Source organism: Convolutriloba macropyga, chromosome 4 (assembly GCF_964194025.1).
Source record: "Convolutriloba macropyga chromosome 4, txConMacr16.3, whole genome shotgun sequence".
NCBI lineage: Eukaryota > Metazoa > Xenacoelomorpha > Acoela > Convolutidae > Convolutriloba > Convolutriloba macropyga.
The window spans coordinates 7,270,111-7,289,732 of NC_134471.1; the positions used below are offsets into that span (position 1 = coordinate 7,270,111).

General features: G+C 35.5%; 1 protein-coding gene across 5 annotated transcripts in view; it reads left to right on the forward strand.

Annotated features, from left to right (window-relative positions):
* Window positions 1-2,351: 2,351 nt before the first annotated feature.
* Window positions 2,352-19,622, forward strand: part of LOC142338240 (uncharacterized) — a 97,739-nt gene continuing 80,468 nt past the window's right edge. For 3 of the 5 annotated variants that reach the window (XR_012758964.1, XM_075387905.1, XM_075387908.1), the window contains exons 1-2: window positions 2,352-2,581; window positions 6,003-6,099. Coding sequence is in view for 4 of the 5 variants with exons in the window: in XM_075387905.1 (XP_075244020.1) it covers window positions 2,451-2,581; window positions 6,003-6,099 (228 nt within the window). In the remaining variant the exon portion in view is untranslated. The remainder of the gene's footprint in view (window positions 2,582-6,002; window positions 6,100-19,622) is intronic. The other 2 variants (XM_075387906.1, XM_075387907.1) reach the window with 2 other exon arrangements.

Sequence of the window (19,622 nt, forward strand, 5' to 3'; positions counted from 1 at the left end):
TAAAAAATTAATGTGTCGAGTTTGAATTAGGCTGACCTGACCTAAAATTGAGTTCAAATTTGATCAATAAAGCATTAATATGCTTCGTTGAAAGTTGATTCACTTCCAAATTAAGAATTTTCCTCAGCTACACTACAAACATTGCTCGGACTAAATTGCTTCTGAAAGTTTGAAAAATTCTTTGTATTTTACAACAATACTTTATAATGAAAAATCCGGTTAAAACAGCAACCTTTCCTTCACGCCTTTTCTTTTCTTCACAGATAGTACAGTTTTTAATGTCATTTTTAAACAAAAAAAACAAGTTTTTGGAAAACGCGTTTGAATTAATGAAACAAACTGAATTCAAATCTTTTGCGTTTGGTGAAAAAACAGCAATGAATTGATGCACTGGTATAACTTTCAAGACAATAGCATTATGACAGGAACTTTTTCGCCCAGTACATTTTCTGGTGTTGGTTTGTTATATATTGGAAACATAGACCGTGTAGTGGTTATTTTAAAGGTAAATGCACTATTACTGTAGTTATTATGTGCTAAACAGATTGTGAGTTTTAGCAAAAATCTCATAGAAGTGGTATCAGAGGACGAAAGGTTCAGATGAGCAAAATTACAAAAATAGAAAAATGTACTGAGTCAAAAAATTTGAAAAATGAACACTTATAAAATCAAATTTAAGAAATGTCAGGCACTAAAACCTCAAGGCAGCCCAACATAGTCGACAAGTTTGTATTCAGGTCTTCGAAACGCAAATGCAAAACACTTTCGCAATAGCAATGGTTTTACCGGGTTTTTGTTTCTACCATAATTTTTTTTATTTTTACCCGGTTCCTGCCCACATACTAGCTCCCTTACTTGCACTCTTTAGTTGTCCTCCTCATCCTCGTGCCTTATTTAGTCGGCTTCTCACACCAGCAAAATCTCGCTTTTCGTTCTTTCCCAAGTGTAGACAAGAAATAATATTATATTACCTTTTGCTTCTATAAATACTTTCGAGCATAACGCTTAGTCCCCTTGTGTCTTGTGCAATAAATATCAATATATTGTGAAATGTTTCGTTCAGCCCGTGATTCATCATCAAAAAAAGGTTTTCATCAAAAAAACTTTCAATATAATCCATGCAATTCGTCTGTTTTTACTTCACGTTTTTTTGTTCTCTAATTTTTTGTTCTCTAAATTGAATGTAGCCCTTGATAATTCGTTAGAATTAAGTTGCAGAGCTAGATGGCAACTCTGTCACTGTATAAATATTTTACTTTTGTTTGCGCTAAAACTTTTGTATCGACTAGGGGTATACGATGAAATGATTATGTACACCAATGGTTGCTAATGTTTCGTTCGTTCTATCTGCATCGTCTCCATTCATTAAGTATATGTTAGCACATGAATCATAGCGGCCCGAGGGACTTAGTGCTCTGACATTCAGGGCGCTTGCGCCCGAGTGCTGGGCGCAAGGCCCAAGGGGGATTAAGATTCATGTGCTAACTTATTTAGAGAATCAAAGGTTACGAAGGGGGTTAAACTTTAATCAAAATTGAAGTTGAGTAAAGTTTTGCAAATTATTAAACAAGAAGTATTCGACAATTTTTCTAATTTTATCCTGTTTTTTCAGCTATTACAATCATTTTCCGCTCCAATTTGTCATCGCTATCGGAATCGTTTATATCAAAAGAGACATTCTTTGCCCTACTTTGCAAATGTTAATTTCATTTCTTCGAGAGATATCGAACTTTTTACCACCAGAAAGCTGAGCTTTCTTCCTGTTACTAGCGTCAGAAACCTTATTATTATTGCTCGAACATTGAATTACTGCGAGCGGGCCGCTAAGTTAGGGCCGCTAAGTTAGGGCCGCAAAACTTAGCATTCATTTTTTAAACGTGCTAATTGCTAATTGCCCGTGCCTACAAGTTGTAGCGACCAAAAAATTCGTACCTTGGGTTCTCTAATCAAATTGCCGTCTCCTATAAGGAATACTGACAAAAAATTACAAAAACTTAGAACTTTCGGATCTTTTCCCTTTTGCCTCCCAGCCAGCTTAGTATTTGCTTAACATTTGCACCCCAACCGCACGTACCATATGATTTTTAAGAAATTATTTACTATATGGTGTCACGTTCCCTGTAACTGGGAGCAAAATTGTACAGAGAGTGGAACAAACCTAAAAGCTCTGAAAATTTAACGTCAAAAAGTGGCTACTTCAATTAAGAAGAAAAATCTTGACTATTTGGACTCTAAAATTTTGTAGATGATAATAGGATGCCCCCACCATTTACACTGCGAGTATAGCCGAAAACAAATAAATCTCAATTTCCGATAAAGGGAAAAGTTAAAAACATAATCCCGCACTCATGTTAGGGCACTAAGTCGCTCGGGCTGGCAAGATTAATGTTCAAAAATACACTTAGTTAATAAGCGTAATTATATTATCTCAGCTATTTTAAATTGTCAATATGAAGTATGTGGTTGCATCCCTGGTTCTGGAGAGCACGGCTCAGCTGCTTCTACTTGTGGGTAACTTCGACTATGCCTGGATTCACGATGGCAAACACGGGGGACTCTGGACATTCTGCTCAGATGCAAAGTCAACTTTGCACATTTAAAAAAAACGAATATTTTGTTGAAAAGTACAGTACCATGTCCAAATCATCATAAAATGACTCACCATGTCTTAATGCATAACATAAAACGCGCTGGAGGAAGAGGAAGGGGGAGAAGGTGGGTGGTTGTGAAACTTATTGCGGGCAAAATACGGAATGAAGATCCAACATATTAAAAATGGGGACATAAAAGTTATATACCCGTACACTTCCCTTCCAGTATTAATGGGTATCTAACTGTCCTGCCCCATGCGCACATGTTGTTTTTTTACTTAGAAACATTCTATTCAACACTACATAACTTGTTATAGGCGGATAGCACAGAAAGGAGAATTTCTTTTATTATGAAATTACTAATCAAAATTCTGTTAATTCACATTACAGCACACCCGCCCTTTTCATAAACTTACAGTAATGGATAGCATAATTTTTTGAGGACGGGCGAGGGTGTCCAGATTTAAGCCTCGACTTATCAAAAGAACAAAATGTACTCGATCAATATAGTCTACCAACAAGTGGTATGAAAACACCGTGCTAGTCCATGAAAAGACGTAAGCTTGACTTCAGTGGCCGGCGCTACTTTAGCTCGACCTAAGTTCTTACAGCTGGCCTGTAACACAATCCAATTGTAAGCATCAGTTTGTTCCATGCAAGATTTTAACGCTTGACCCAGAAATTCTAAAAGCACTTTTTGAGTTGCATATAACAAAAGACAAGTATGGCATCTCAAACTTTCAATGTTTTAGTCAAAAAAGAAATGTAAGAGTTTAATTAATTTCAAAATTTGCTATAAAAACCACTAAAAATCACACACCTACTCATTACAGATGGAATACCGATTGTTAAAATGCTGATTAGCTCTATTCGGCCGAACAAACTTTTAATATACTTTTATTGCGACGAAAAATTCATCCCAAGAACTCTATGTTTCTTAAGTTTTCCAGCAAAAAGTCTAACTGATTTTTAAAACTGGATATGCTGTTGCAATGCTAATTTGGTGTTGCTTGTGAACACTTGTGCATCCAAAGAATGAACTCAGAAAAAAATTCAATTCCTCGACTTGTGAAGAGACCATGCTCAACCTGATTTGCTATTTAAAGATTTTAGCTGGGCCCAAATAAAATATTATTTCAGCTTTAAATATGGGCTGAACCGTATAATTATAGTCAATATCCCTCTTCAACAAATAGGTGGCAAATGTGCAATTCCTTGAGTAATTTTACTCGAATTCGCAACTATTTTCCACAACCATGCTTAATGATCCACACCACTGATCACCCTTTGCTCCGCCGTCACCCTTGTCTGTGGTTACTAACCGCGGTAATTAACAACTAGTCAATAAGGGCTAAATTAAGGAAATTTTAATTAGTAAATAATTTCAAAAAATAGTCCTGCGTAATACTAATTGTGGGTTAAGAAGACATTCAGAAGTTTTGCAACAACACATATCAATGATCTTATGAACAAATAGGTCTCTGAATTGGGTGCCAAGTATTTACTAATTAATTTCGCGCATTGATATTTTAGGCTTGCTAAAACCTCAAATTAGTATAAATGAGTTATGTTTAATTATAATCTTCTGCTCATATTTCTGTTACGTAGAATTTAAACAATATTACCAAGATTTAATTAAATGTCTAGTCACAAAACTATAACAAAAATAGCAAAATAAACAACGTGGAAGCGATGAAACCGGCGCCATTCAAGCTAAAATTGAGTTAATATGTCCCGGAGAACAATTATGTTCATTGGCACAAAAATAATGGTTTGTAGACAGACTAAATGATTGTTACAAATTTGTCATGTTACTACCAGTTAATTGAAAGCTATGTTTGTTAATTAACAGCTTGGTTGGAGAAAAAATCTTCAAAAAGCGGACTGAGCCAATTTTCCAAAAAGACCGAATTGTAGGAACTTAAGACGAGTCCGTGTAATTTTATAGCACACTGTTGATGGGCATTAGGGCACACTGATTTCACTCCAGTGCTATTCCATTTGCAGAAGAATGTCTCAGTCATAAGTTCCTTTTCATTTCAGAAAAAAATTATACTCAAAACAAATTTATAATCAAAAAAGAACATACAAATCGCTGACAAGAGAAATATATACCAATCAGCCAGTATAAATAGAAAAAGAAAACGATTAATTGAACGGAAAAATACGAGAACGATAGTTTGGGACTGATTTTTGAATTAAATGCTCAAGTTATTATAATTGTGGTTTCTGGGTAATCGCCCGGGTCGAGGAAAAATTGGAAAAATAATTAAGATAAGCGGTGAAAATTTGTTTTTTTTTTCACCGCCAATTTCGTACATATTTTGGCGTTGAAATGCGGTGAATGCAGTGAAATTATGTAATTTTACCGCTAGATTAAGCGGTGAACATACAAAATTACCGCTTCCTAGCATTGATCTAACAAAAATTCACAGCATCTTAGCGTTGATCTTACAAAATTCGCCGCTTGTCTTGCATAATTTTACACATTAAATGCGTGATTTTTCCAAAACTTTACAATTTTCTTGCATAAATTTGCATTTTTCTCCTTGCAAAACTCAAGGAGTTTGCTTACCAATGTTAAGAAAAAGTGAACCTCTAGATATCAACAACTTTTTGAAAACTCATTCAAGAGTTCTGAAATCAACAAAACCATATAATATCAGAACACATAAATAGACTTAAAACGAAGGCGACAGAGTGAGAGAGCGCGAGAGACGCGCGAGGGACGAACGATGTAATTTCATCGCATTCACCGTTTATCTCACGTATTTTTGACGCTTTTTTCTATGCGATGAAATTACGTAATTTCGCCATTAATTTAATTGGTGAATTTATGTAATTTCATCGCATTATCTCACATAATTTTGACACTTTTTTCTAAGCGATGAATATATGTAATTTTACCAACAAGTTAAGCGGTGAATTTATGTAATCTCACCGCATTCACCACTCATTTCACTTAATTTGGACTTTTTTAAGCCGTGAATGTAGGTAATTTCACTGCTAACCGGCGGTATTTTTTTTCACCACATTCACCTCCTGATTTATGTTTATTTCACCGCATTCACCGCTTATCTTACAAAATTTTCCGTATTCGCCGCTGATCTTGCATATTTTTCATATTTGGTGACTATGTTCTTTCTTTGCGTCTGCAGCTGAACTTTCACGTAATATGAACTTCACAGGATATGGTGTTAAGATATGCGGGGTTAATTGAACCGGGTTGAAAAGAAGTAGAGCCAAAAAGAGATCATTGATTTTCTTAAAATGATAGTCGAAACAAACCGCCAGTTTACTGGCGGGTTCAAACGTATTGATCAGTTGTCTAGGTGGGCATCGTTCCGCAGAGTATCTCACTTTTTAAATCGGGAATCGGATTCTATTTTTGCTTTGAAAGTTGTCTTTGAGAACATCTGATGGCCTAAGTGAGCCAGCAGGATGCTCCAATTATATCAAAGACTCGGCTGAGAAGTACAACCACAGCTACACTCTAATTGAGCACAGCAGGAATATAGCCAACAAAACCCTTTTAAAAATTCAGTCAGAGAATTTTTACAAAATTAATATTAAAAACTTGTGTAGAGAAAACAGTTATAATCTGGAGGCGCGAACCATCAGGCGCGAACCATCAGGCGCAAACCAATTTTGCGCCTGAACCATCAGGCGCAAACCGGAAAGCAATAATTTGATTTTGTCCCTTTCCTTTTTGTGTTCCATAGAGCCAATCAAATAAGCATTAACTTCTTACAATTTTGACATGATCATTCAGGAAATTAACACAAGGAGGAGGAAAAGTACCTGAATGTCAATTTTAATTGACCAAGTGTCTCAAAGGTGAAAAAAATGATAGAAAAATGTTTCCGTCAATTGTTCACTGTTCTCTTTCTATTTTTAATTTCTGCTTCCCTTTCTATGTTTTCATTTAGAACACTGGAAGGACTTGGTTTCGCTGTAATTTCAACAGTGGTCCATATTTTTTGTGGCGAAGTTCAACGCAGTTTGAGAGATTAAATTATCTTCCCTAGAAAACATTGAAAGTTGTCTCAGGTTACGGTCCCAGACACAATCACCTCTGATCAGACTATCTTCAGACTTCGGTCTCTGCTCAGACCGTGCCAGACCGATGTGACCTCTGATCAAACTTTCTTGCGACTCTTTTTGGTAGAATTTTGTCCGAGTTTAGCCGTCTCTGATAGGAACAAGCCCGACTCAAGAGGCATCTGATAAGATCATAGTGCAACCAATTTTTGTGCGACTTTTCGGCGACCAATTATTTTTGCGCCAACATCACGCGACCAATTTTTTAGTGCGATTTTGTGCCACCAAGACATTTGGTGCGACATTTGTGCGAACATGACCTCTGATTTGACTTTAGCGCAACTTTCCTCCGAACCAAAACTCAAATCAAATAAACAGTTTTCAAAATTGCCGATTGTATTCAGTTTGCTTTTAGGCAGACCCATTTACACAGCAATCAGAGATTGTTTTTACCTCGATGTCTTAGTTTGCCAATTAAAAATTTTTTTCTTTAGAAGAATATTTTATCATTTTTTTTAATTGAAAGAACAGTCAAAAACTTGATTGAGACGATATTTCTAATAATTTTGATGAGCATGAGCGCTCACAAATTTGGCAGATAAGGTTGAAAATAAATAGTCATTTTAAAAAAACTATTGAATTTTTTCCGTTTGTGCCCCCAGTACGCAATTTTTTTTGCTGTTACAGCCGCTAAACCGTAGCTGACCTCAGGCTTTTTTGACCGGGGTTTTAGTTATGGTACGCCTTGCATTGACTCACGAAAAAGTTGATAAAATAGCTTATAGGATCCAAGTAGTAATCAAAGTAGTAATTAATTAAAAATTTTACAAATTTGAGGCAATGAAGTCATTCTCTGAAAAATTTAGATTGCTGATTTTGTGCAGTGTTTCCAATTAAATAGGTTTATCAAAAAATTGAGTTGATTTTAATTGTTTTCTAATCACTAATGATGTTTTTTAGAGTTTTAAATAGAATGGTTTCTGCGTAATCGCAACGGAACAGCATTAGGCTGATGCAGCCTGTTCTCAGCTGCCCTTTTTCTAATTGTTCGCCACATTTACGATTGTTCTTTTTAGGAGCAGCTTTGCTCTTTTTTTGGTGACTATGGCGAATTTTTCGTCTGAAACTCTCAAGACGTACTTCAAGTGGTACTTTCAAGTGGTACCCTAAGAAGCAATTTTTAGGGTTTTGTTAATTTTCTGATGCTTTTTCAGGGCCGATAGGTTCTCAAACAATCATCGAGACTAAATTAAAAGCAACAGTTCAAACGAAATAGTGAGCCAGCAAGACCATGTTAATGACTTGTGTTCAAAACTCCTCCAAAAAGGCTTCTGAAATAGAAAAAGTATCATGCAAAGCCTATCAAATTTTTTGCAATTATTTTTTTTCGTTCTTTTCAGAAAGCAATAATGTGTGTTTGTCCCTTTCCTTGTTTGTCCCATAGAGCCAATGAAATAAGCATTAACTTCTTACAATTTTGAAATGATCATTCAGGAAATTAACTCAGTGAGGAGGGAATGTATCTGAATGTCAATTTTAATTGACCAAATGTCTCAAAGGTGAAAAAAACATTTCGATAGAAAGATGCTTCCGTCAATTGTTCACTGTTCTCTTTCTATTTTTATTTTCTGGTTCTGTTTCTATGGTTTCATTTAGAACAATGAAGGACGAGGTTTCGCTACAATTTCAACAGTGGTCCATAATTTTGTGGCGTAGTTCAACGCAGTTTGAGAGATTAAACTCTCTTTCCAGGTAAACAGACTATCTTCAGACTTCGTTCATCAAACTTTCTTGCGACTACTTTTGGTAGAGTTTTGTCGGCGCTCAGCCGTCTCTGATCAGAACAAGCCCACCTTGAGAGGCCTTTAATAAGAACATAGTGCAACAAATTTTTGTGCGACTGTTCGGCGACCAATTATTTTTGCGCCATATTCACGCGATCAATTCTTTAGTGCGATTTTTGTGCCACCCAGACATTTGGTGCGACATTTGTGCGAACATGACCTCTGATTTGATTTTAGCGCAACTTTCCTCCGAACCAAAACTCAAATCAATTAAACAGTTTTAAAAATTGTTTTCATTTTTTTAGGCAGACGCATTTACACAGCAATCAGATTGCTTTTACCTCGATGTCTTAGTTTGCCAATTAAAAATTTCTTTCTTTAGAGGAATATTTTATTTTTTTTTAAATTAAAGGAACAGTCAAAAACTTGATGATTGAGACGATGGTTCTCATAATTTTGATGATTGTGAACGCTCACAAATCTGGCGGACAAGGTTGAAAATAAATAGTCATTCTGAAATACTATTGAATTTCTTCCGTTTGTGCCCCCCAGTACGTGATTTTTTTTGTTGTTACAGCCGCTCAGCCGTAGCTGAACTCAGTTTTTTTAACCGGGGTTTTAGTTATGGTACGCCTTTTATTGGCTCACGAAAAAGTTGATAAAATAGCTTATAGGATCCAAGTAGTAATCAAAGTAGTAATTAATTAAAAGTTTTAGAAAGTTGAGGCAATGAAGTCATTCTCTGAAAAATTTAGATTGCTAATTTTGTGCAGTGTTTTCAATTAAATAGGTTTATTAAAAATACGAGTTGCTTTGAATTGTTTTCTAATCACTTATGATGTTTTTTAGAGTTTTAAATGGAAAGAAAAAAATAATAACAATTTTGGTTCCTGCGTAATCGCAACGGAACAGCATTAGGCTGATGCAGCCTGTTCTCAGGTGCCCTTTTTCTTAATATTCGCCACATTTCAGACTGTTCTTTTCATGAGCAGCTTGGCTCTTTTTTTGGTGACTATGGCGACATTTTCGCGTCTGAAACTTTCAAGTCGTACTTCAAGCGGTACTTTCAAGTGGTACCTTAAAAAGGAATTTTTAAGGTTTTGTTAATTTTCTGATGCTTTTTCAGGGCCGATAGGTTCTCAAACAATCATCGAGACTAAAATAAAAGCAAGAGTTCAAAAGAAATAGTTAGCCAGCAAGATCATGTTAACGACTTGTGTTCAAAACTTCTCCAAAAAGGCTTCTGGAATAGAAAAAGTTTTGTAATCTTTTTGATAACGTGCATTCATGGAACGTTTTCAAAATTGAAAGTTGCTTTTGGCGTCGTTTTTCAAATATGAACACGTTAAAATACAGTGGGCACCCTGTTTTGAGAGAAAATGTTTTTGGATGCGATTCAGCTTTGTCGTTTGGTGTATGTCTTTAGATGCGATTTCAACTTGTGTGACAAAAGTATCTACATTCAATCCCGCTTAGTACTATTTTTCAATAGTATTTGCATGCAATCTAGCGTTTTATAAGTAGTAGTAGTAGTAGTAGTAGTAGTAGTAGTAGTAGTAGTAGTAGTAGTAGTAGTAGTAGTAGTAGTAGTAGTAGTAGTAGTAGTAGTAGTAGTAGTAGTAGTAGTAGTAGTAGTAGTAGTAGTAGTAGTAGTAGTAGTAGTAGTAGTAGTAGTAGTAGTAGTAGTAGTAGTAGTAGTAGTAGTAGTAGTAGTAGTAGTAGTAGTAGTAGTAGTAGTAGTAGTAGTAGTAGTAGTAGTAGTAGTAGTAGTAGTAGTAGTAGTAGTAGTAGTAGTAGTAGTAGTAGTAGTAGTAGTAGTAGTAGTAGTAGTAGTAGTAGTAGTAGTAGTAGTAGTAGTAGTAGTAGTAGTAGTAGTAGTAGTAGTAGTAGTAGTAGTAGTAGTAGTAGTAGTAGTAGTAGTAGTAGTAGTAGTAGTAGTAGTAGTAGTAGTAGTAGTAGTAGTAGTAGTAGTAGTAGTAGTAGTAGTAGTAGTAGTAGTAGTAGTAGTAGTAGTAGTAGTAGTAGTAGTAGTAGTAGTAGTAGTAGTAGTAGTAGTAGTAGTAGTAGTAGTAGTAGTAGTAGTAGTAGTAGTAGTAGTAGTAGTAGTAGTAGTAGTAGTAGTAGTAGTAGTAGTAGTAGTAGTAGTAGTAGTAGTAGTAGTAGTAGTAGTAGTAGTAGTAGTAGTAGTAGTAGTAGTAGTAGTAGTAGTAGTAGTAGTAGTAGTAGTAGTAGTAGTAGTAGTAGTAGTAGTAGTAGTAGTAGTAGTAGTAGTAGTAGTAGTAGTAGTAGTAGTAGTAGTAGTAGTAGTAGTAGTAGTAGTAGTAGTAGTAGTAGTAGTAGTAGTAGTAGTAGTAGTAGTAGTAGTAGTAGTAGTAGTAGTAGTAGTAGTAGTAGTAGTAGTAGTAGTTGTAGTGTTAGTAGTAGTAGTTGTTGTTGTTGTTGTTGTTGTTGTTGTTGTTGTTGTTGTTGTATCCGTAGCGATGATCGAAATTGGAACATTACTTGATACATATTGGTTTTTCTTTAATACAACTTGACAAGTTTCCGAAAAAAAATATCATTTAGTTTGGATAGTTTGAGAAATTTTGGTTTTTAAGGAGCAGCTACAAAATTAAGGCCATTTTTATTATATTTGTTGATTTTTATTGTTTAAACATTATTCGAATTGTAATGGTGCGTTGTTTTTAGGGAAGTTTGACCTTGTGTGTTTTGTGTTATTTGCAGAGCAGAAAGACTTCAAAACTCATTTATTGACAGACCACAGTTAATGGCAAATGATGTCTTAACAATTTATACCTTAATGTTAGCGGAAAGGTTTTTTTGGCTTCAATGCAGTTTGTGGAAACTTTTGTGGAACTTTTGAATTATGCCTCAATTTGTTGTTAACTTGTAGTCTATTGAATCAGATGTCAGCGTCGTTTCAGCGCGTTTTTTTGTAAGAAGTGCATTGATTGCAGAAAATTTTAAATTCCAACGCATCTTCAGTTCAATTTCTTACATAACATCAGCGCCTTTTGAGTACAGTTCTAGTCAAAGTTTCGGCATTCTTTTCAACGCATTTTGTACAAAATTTTAGCGCCAATTCAGCACATCCGCAAAAAAGTTTTTGCGTTTTTAAGGAACCGTAAAAACAATATAACTTCAGCGCATTTCTTACAAAGTTTTACCGCTATTTTAGCACATCCGTAGAATAATTTCAACGCTTTACAAAAATCAGAATGATTATGTTAGTAACCGGTTATTACGATTTACAATTTATTCGTACCAAAACTTTTAAGGCTATGTTGAACGTTTTTGGTGTGCTCTTCGGGAAACTGTGACCGAAAGAGCAATTCGCACCTATTGAAAAGAGGGCATGGTAACTGAATGCTCGGTGGCTCTGATTTCCTAAGCACTTAACATAATCAAGTTATGGTGAACATGCTTTTAATTCCCGTTTTACGTTCATTCTAATGAGCTGTTTCTTGTCTTAATTGGTTTAGTATTTGAAAAGTTATTAACGATTTTCACCCCCAAACCTCCGAAAATGGCCACATGCTCACTGCTCGATCTTTAATTTTTCTTCAATCAGAGTGTTATTGTTGTTAACCAGTTAATATGACTCGCGATATTATTGCAAAAAACTCTTAAGACTGTGGTGAATGCTTGTGATGCACCCTTCGGGAAATTATAACCGAACGAGCGTTTGGTACCAATTGAAAAAAGAGCATCGTGGTTCAATGCTCATAGGCTTTTATTTCCTAAGTACTTTAGTGAAACCATTCAATGTATATATAGCTTTGAAGCTCGATTTCCGCGCAATCTAATGAGCTATGTTTCGTTTTGATTGGTTCAGTATTTTATAATTTATTAACTATTTTCAACCCCAATTCTCCGAAAATGACCACACGCTCACTGCTTGATCTTTAATTTTTCTTTAATCAGATTGTTTGTGTTGATAAACGGTTAACATGAGTCACAATATCATTGTAAAAATTTTTTAAGACAATGGTGCACGGTTGAATTAAAACATTTGTGAGGTACGTTTAGGCAAATTCTTCAATTAATCACTAAAAATTTAATTGATCGCAAATAAACATGATCTGAATGTTTCGCAAATTTTCACTTGTTTCCAATTGGGAAATAAATTTAGTGACTAACAGCGCATTTTTCTCACGCAAGCCAGTATTCAATGAAATTGTTTGTTTAAGTCGTGAAAATTATTTGTCGGAAAATTATTCAAGATTGAATGCTGAAAATTTTATCTTTTCTTAAATTTTAATGACTGAGTTGTGTTTTAAGCAACCAAACTGCTTTTTAGAAGCTATTTTTGTGCCTCTCTAATGCCATTCAAAACCTTGAAGCTAAATTATCAATTTTTGTTGTTAATTCGACATTTTTTCTTTCACGATTTACGTCAAATTTCGCTGGATGTCGTTTTATGTCAAAAGCACAAAACATCATAACCTTAATTGCGAAGTGGGAAACAACTTCCAAGTTGTTTCCCACCTCTCCATTGGGATTTGCCGGAAAAAAGACCTCAGATGTGGTAAGTAAGAATATTTGCAACAGATATCCAAGCAAAATCTGCATTTGCGGAGGAAAGAACTTGTTTTATCATATTGACAAAGGAGCTTAATTTTTTAAACTTTTCCGAATTTCTCATTCAATTTATGACCAAAACAAGTGAATAATGGCATAATCTGTTGCTTTAAGACGTGCTTCTTTGGAATGGCTAGTCACAGTCCTGGAAATATTCTTTAGAACTGTTATTTAATGATGAATGCGGAAAAACAAATCTTTTCTTAAATTTTATGCCTGAGTTGTGTTTTGTGCAATTTAACAAGTTTTTCGGCGTGCGTTTTGTGTTTTCTAGACAATATTTAAGTTGTCGAAGCTAATTGTATCAATTAATGGGGTTAATTCAACAATTTTTCTTTTTTCACGAATTCATCAAATTTCTGTGGATGTTGTTTTATGTCAAAACACACAAAACATCATAACCTTCATGGTGAGGTGGGAAATTTTTTCCCACCTCACCATGAAGGTTTGCCGTGACCTAGAACGTGGAAGAGGACCAGAGTTACACCCACAAATACGGCGGGAACGCTGTTTTACGTTGTTTTGCGGTTCCGGAGATCTTGGGCTTCGATTTTAGCCCAAAAAATGGGGTACAGAACAGTATTTTGTTAATATCTGCTAAAGTACTGGACCAAATTAAACGGGAGTAGTCGCATTTTGTTAGTACTGAACCCTTCTTGGTTGCAGTATCTGGTTGGTTTCCCAAATCGGCCTAATCAAGAAGTTATTAATGTTCAAAGTTGAAATAGGTCGAATTTTTGGGATGTTCTGGGTGACCCAAATTTTCGGTACCACAAAACAGTTGATTTGAGGGAAAAATGTTAGTGTTTTAGAATCCTCAGTTAGTGGGGAGTATCCCCATATATATTTTCCATAGCGTTTTACGGAATTGAGATGGCCAAATTTGGCTCTGAAATCAGGTCGCCATGCTTTTTTCGTCATTTGGTACCGTACCTTATAATTGCTATAACTCCTCGAAGAATGTACCGATTGGGCTCATTTTTTGATATGATGCGTATCTCGAGCAGTTCTACAAACTGTGTTGAAGGGGTTTATTTTTGTTCCGCCGTTTTAGAGAAATTGACCAGTAAAGTTGCCCTTGATTTTACCTCTTGAAGCGTTTGACAGGACTTGGTCCGGGTCCGGTCACTTATAATTTCATCACTTCTGTTATAAATTATACTGTTTTGAAAAGCCCGTTTAACGCAGATTCCGAATATATATACTTTATGTATCATTTTCTGTGGTTTAGGTGTTCAATTTTAGCTCTGAACGTATTGTATCTCTCCTCTCCGGTTATTTGGTACGGTACCGTTATTTTGCTATAACTCCTAGAAGAGTTAACCGGTTGGGCTCATTTTTTAATATGATGCGTATCTCAAGCAGTGCTCCAAAATGTACCATAGGGCGTTTGTTTTTGTTCAGCGGTTTTTGAGAAATTGGCCAGGGAACTTGGCCCCAGTTTGAACTCCTGAGGAGAGAAACACTAATTTGTCAGACAACATTTTTCTTCTTTCAGATTGCTGTTTGATTTTAAATTGTTGACAAAGTTTCCTGGGAACATCTGGAACGTGCCCGGATTGCTCAATGTAAGTTTCTTGTTGAAGTATAGCGTTTAAATTAGAGATTGACCACATGACTCCTTGAAAAAATGGTCTTAGTAACTGAATGCTCATCGGCTTTGATTTCCTAAGTACTTGAAGGAAACTAATCATGGTATATATAGTTTTAAAGCCCGTTTCAAGTGCAATCTAATGAGCTGAGTCTCGTTTTGATTGGTACAGTATTTCAGAAGTTATTAACGATTTTCGACCCCAAACCTCCGGAAATGACCACATGCTCACAGCTCGAGCTTTAATTTTTTTTAATCAGAGTGTTTATGTTAATAACCGGTTAATATGAGTTGCCATATCATCGCACCAAACTTTTAAGACTATGGCGAATGCTTTTGATGCACCCTTCGGGAAACTATAACCGAACGAGCGTTTGGTACCATTTGAAAAAAGAGCTTAGTGGCTGAATGCTCATCGGCTTCGATTTCCTAAGTACTTTATGGAAACTAGTTATGGTATATATAGTTTTCAAGCCCGTTTCAAGTGCAATCTAATGAGCTATGTCTCGTTTTGATTGGTACAGTATTTCAGAAGTTATTAACGATTTTCGACCCCAAACCTCCGGAAATGACCACATGCTCACAGCTCGATCTTTAATTTTTTTTTAATCAGAGTGTTTATGTTAAAAATTGATTAATATGAGTTATAATATCATCGTATCAAACTTTTAAGACTATGATGAACGTTTTTGGTGTGCTCTTCGGGAAACTATAAACGAATGAGCGTTTGGTACCAATTGAAAAAAGGGCATAGTGAAAAGGGCAAATTCTTTCATGGGGTCAAAAAGTTGTTCAAATTGATCCAAACTTGACATAGAGTATCCCCTGCAAATGTGGAGTGTAACACAAAAAGAATTTTTGCTATAACTTGCCTAGGAAAAAAGTTAGTATTTCATACGGAAATTTGCGAATTTCGCGAATAACGAATTTTAAAAATAGGTCTTTTTCATCGGGTCAAGGAGTTGTCCAAAGTGAACCAAACTGATATCCCAAACTCCCAATACTATCTAAATTGTAATGCAAAAAGAATGGTCCGCCTAACGTTCCGTGAAAAAAAGTTCGTATTTCAATCGGAAATATCGACTTATTCGCTCATTATTCGCTTATTCTATTTTCAAAAATATAGAAACTTTATTGGATCAAGGAACTGTTCAAATCAGACCAAACTTGGTATGGAGTATCACCAGTGCAGTTAGAGTATAAAACGAAAAGAATTTTTGGTATAGCTTGCGTAGGAAAAAAGTTAGCTTTTCATACGGAAATTTCCAATTATTTCGAATAACCTGCAATTATTGAATTTTAAAAATAGGTCTTTTCATGGGGTCAAGGAGTTGTCCAAATCAAACCAAACTCCGTATGGAGTATCCCCTGTGTGCCTAGAGTCTAAAACAAAAAGAGTTTTTGGTATAGCTTGCGTACGAAAAAAAATTAGTTTTTCATACGGAAATTTGCGATTATTTCCATGGAAATAATCGCAAACTTCCGTATGGAAACCCAACTTTTTTCCTAGGCAAGCTGTACCAAAAATTCTTTTTGTTTTACAATCTAGGTACTCACGGTATACTTCATACCCAGTTTGGTTTGATTTGGACTACTCCTTGACTCCATGAAAAAGACCTATTTTTAAAATTCAATAATTGCAAATTATTCGAAATAGTTGGAAATTTCCGTATGATAAGCTAATTTTTTTCCTACACAAGCTATACCAATAATTTTTTTCGTTTTATACTCTAACTGCACTGGTGATACTCCATACCAAGATTGGTCTGATTTGAACAACTCCTTGACCCAATAAAGTTTCTATATTTTTGAAAATAGAATAAGCGAATAATGAGCGAATAAGTCGATATTTCCGATTGAAATACGGACTTTTTTCCAAGAACGTAAGGCAGACCATGCTTTTTGCATTACAGTTTAGATAGTACTGGGTGTTTGGGATATCAGTTTGGTTCACTTTGGACAACTCCTTGACCCGATGAAAAAGACCTATTTTTAAAATTCGTTATTCGCGAAATTCGCAAATTTCCGTATGAAAAACTAACTTTTTTCCTAGGCAAGCTATAGCAAAAATTCTTTTTGTGTTACACTCCACATTTGCAGGGGATACTCTATGTCAAGTTTGGATCAATTTGAACAACTTTTTGACCCCATGAAAGAATTTGCCATTTTCACTATTCCCTTTTTTCAATTGGTACCAAACGCTCTTTCGGTTATAGTTTCCCGAAGAGCAAACCAAAATCGTTCATCATAGTCTTAGAAGTTTGATACGATGATATTGTAACTCATAATAATCGGTTTTTAACATAAACACTCTGATAAAAAAAATTAAAGATCGAGCTGTGAGCATGTGGTCATTTCCGGAGGTTTGGGGTCGAAAATCGTTAATAACTTCTGAAATACTGTACCAATCAAAACGAGACATAGCTAATTAGATTGCACTTGAAACGGACTTTAAAAACTATATATACCATGATTAGTTTCCTTCAAGTACTTAGGAAATCAAAGCCGATTTCAAACGCATTTGAAACGGAACTTTTTGAACTTCGCGAATAACGAATTTTAAGTATAGTTCTTTTTGATTGAGTCATAGAGTTATCGAAATCAAACTAAACTTGTCAGGGAGTATCACCTGTGTAGGTAGAGTGTAGGAAGAGAAGAATTTTTTCTGTAGCTTGTCTAGGAAAAAAATTAGTTTTCCATACGGAAACTTGCAAATTTCGCGATCAGCGAATTTTTAAAAATAGGTCTTTTTCATCGGGCCAAAGAGTTGTCCAAAGTGAACCAAATTAATATCCCAAACTCCCAGTACTATCTAAATTGTAAAGTGCACCCATCCCCGGGTATCAGGGGACGCCACCAAGTGTGAACTGGGACCACCCACCACGGGTCGAAGTGGGACCACCCAGCCCCGGGTATCAGGGGAACTACTATATAGGGGTTAATTTATGTTTCTGTTTATGTATACAAGTATTAAACATTTTCGACTCGCTTGTTGGGCTACTTTTACGGATTTCTTTTTTTCTAGCTTAAACCATGAACCCAAAAAGAATTGGCGAACCCTTTGCTAGTAACCCTGATGTTGCGCAACGAAAGAGTTTTAAAGAAGCTTTCTCGGCTCAGCAGTTACAAGGGCGTATCAAGAAAGAGACCGTCAGGGGGAAGAGTAGAGAGTTCCTTTACACAAATTTTGTAAATGAAGTTGCCGTCGAAACTGCACTAGTTGGCGATTCAATCGTGGACAACATTTGCTTAAATGGTTGTTCCACCTTCTCGTTATCAGGAGGCGTTGTGAATGACTTCTACGACCTGCTACCGACCATGAAGTCTTACGGGAAGATAATTCTTTCCTTAGGTGGTAACAATCTCTCGAGATATAACGAACCTGGAGAAGAGCCAGAGTCAGTATTGGCACAAATAAAGGATCTGGTGGATGCCTTCGCTAAACTTGAAAATCAGCCAAGAGTTGTCGTGTGCACAGTATTACGGAGAACAAGAGCCAATCATTCTTACATTAAGACTTTCAATGATATACTAGTAAATTCAGAGCTGTCAGTTTTCAATTTGCATCGACAAGTCTACAAGAACAGAAATTTCCTGGAAGATGGGATTCATCTGACTTTACGAGGGAGGAAAACCTACGCTTGTGGCATGACAAAATTGCGAAAAGAAAAGTTTGGTGACGACGATAGCTTCCGCAATTGATTGATACAGTTTTTGATTTTGGGCTAAGTCTTATTTACTTTTATTCTCATTGATCTTAGAGCTATCATGACTTATTTTGATGTATTTTTTGATGTTTTAATTTGATGTATATTGTTACAGAAGCCTGCTCAAAATCATTTTTGACTTTCAATTTGATAATTTGTCATGTTTTGTTTAGTGAATTATTTCAGAATTTAATCTGATTTTAACAGTTCGCTTTTACAATTCTCATCTTTTGAATCCCTCAAATAACTGCCAAGAGAGTTTGTTGCTTTCCTGTGCAGTTAAACTTTAGAACTTTCAGCAAATAGAATCTTCAACTTTATTGTAATTTTTGATGTTTTTAAAAGTGCTAAGAGAGTGTGTTGCTTTCCGGCACAATTAAATGTAGTTACTGATGTTTTTAAAAGTGCTAGGAGAGTGTTGCATTCCGTCAGTTGAATCTCTCAAATAACTGCCTGGAGAGTGTGTTGCTTTCCCGTGCAGTTAAACGTTAAAACCTTCAGCAAATAGAATCTTCAACTTTATTGTAATTTTTGATGTTTTTAAAAGTGCTAAGAGAGTGTGTTGCTTTCCGGCACAATTAAATGTAGTTACTGATGTTTTTAAAAATGCTAGGACAGTGTGTTGCATTCCGTCTGTTGAGTTCCTCAAATAACTGCCTGGAGAGTGTGTTGCTTTCCTGTGCATTTGAATTTTAGAACCTTCAGCAAATGGAATCTTCAGCTTTATTGTAATTTTTGATGTTTTTAAAAGTGCTAAGAGAGTGTGTTGCTTTCCGGCACAATTACATGTAATTACTGATGTTTTTAAAAGAGCTAGGAGAGTGTGTTGCATTCCGTCAGTTGAATCTCTCAAATAACTGCCTGGAGAGTGTGTTGCTTTCCGGTGCAGTTAAACGTTAGAACCTTCAGCAAATAGAATCCTCAGTTTTATTGTAATCTTTGATGTTTTTAAAAGTGCTAAGAGAGTGTGTTGCTTTCCGGCACAATTAAATGTAGTTACTGATGTTTTTAAAAATGCTAAGACAGTGTGTTGCATTCCGTCAGTTGAGTTCCTCAAATAACTGCCTGGAGAGTGTGTTGCTTTCCTGTGCAGTTAAATTTCAGAACCTTCAGCAAATGGAATCTTCAGCTTTATTGTAATTTTTGTTTTTTTTATAAGTGCTAAGAGAGTGTGTTGCTTTCCAGCACAACTAAATGTAGTTACTGATTGATGATGTGTTAAATTTTTGCTCTTAAAAAGTTCTAAATAAGTTCCTTAGAGTATTATGTCTAGCCAAGTTTTCTGGCTTTTCATTTCAATGAACAATGACGATGTTCAACTTCTCTC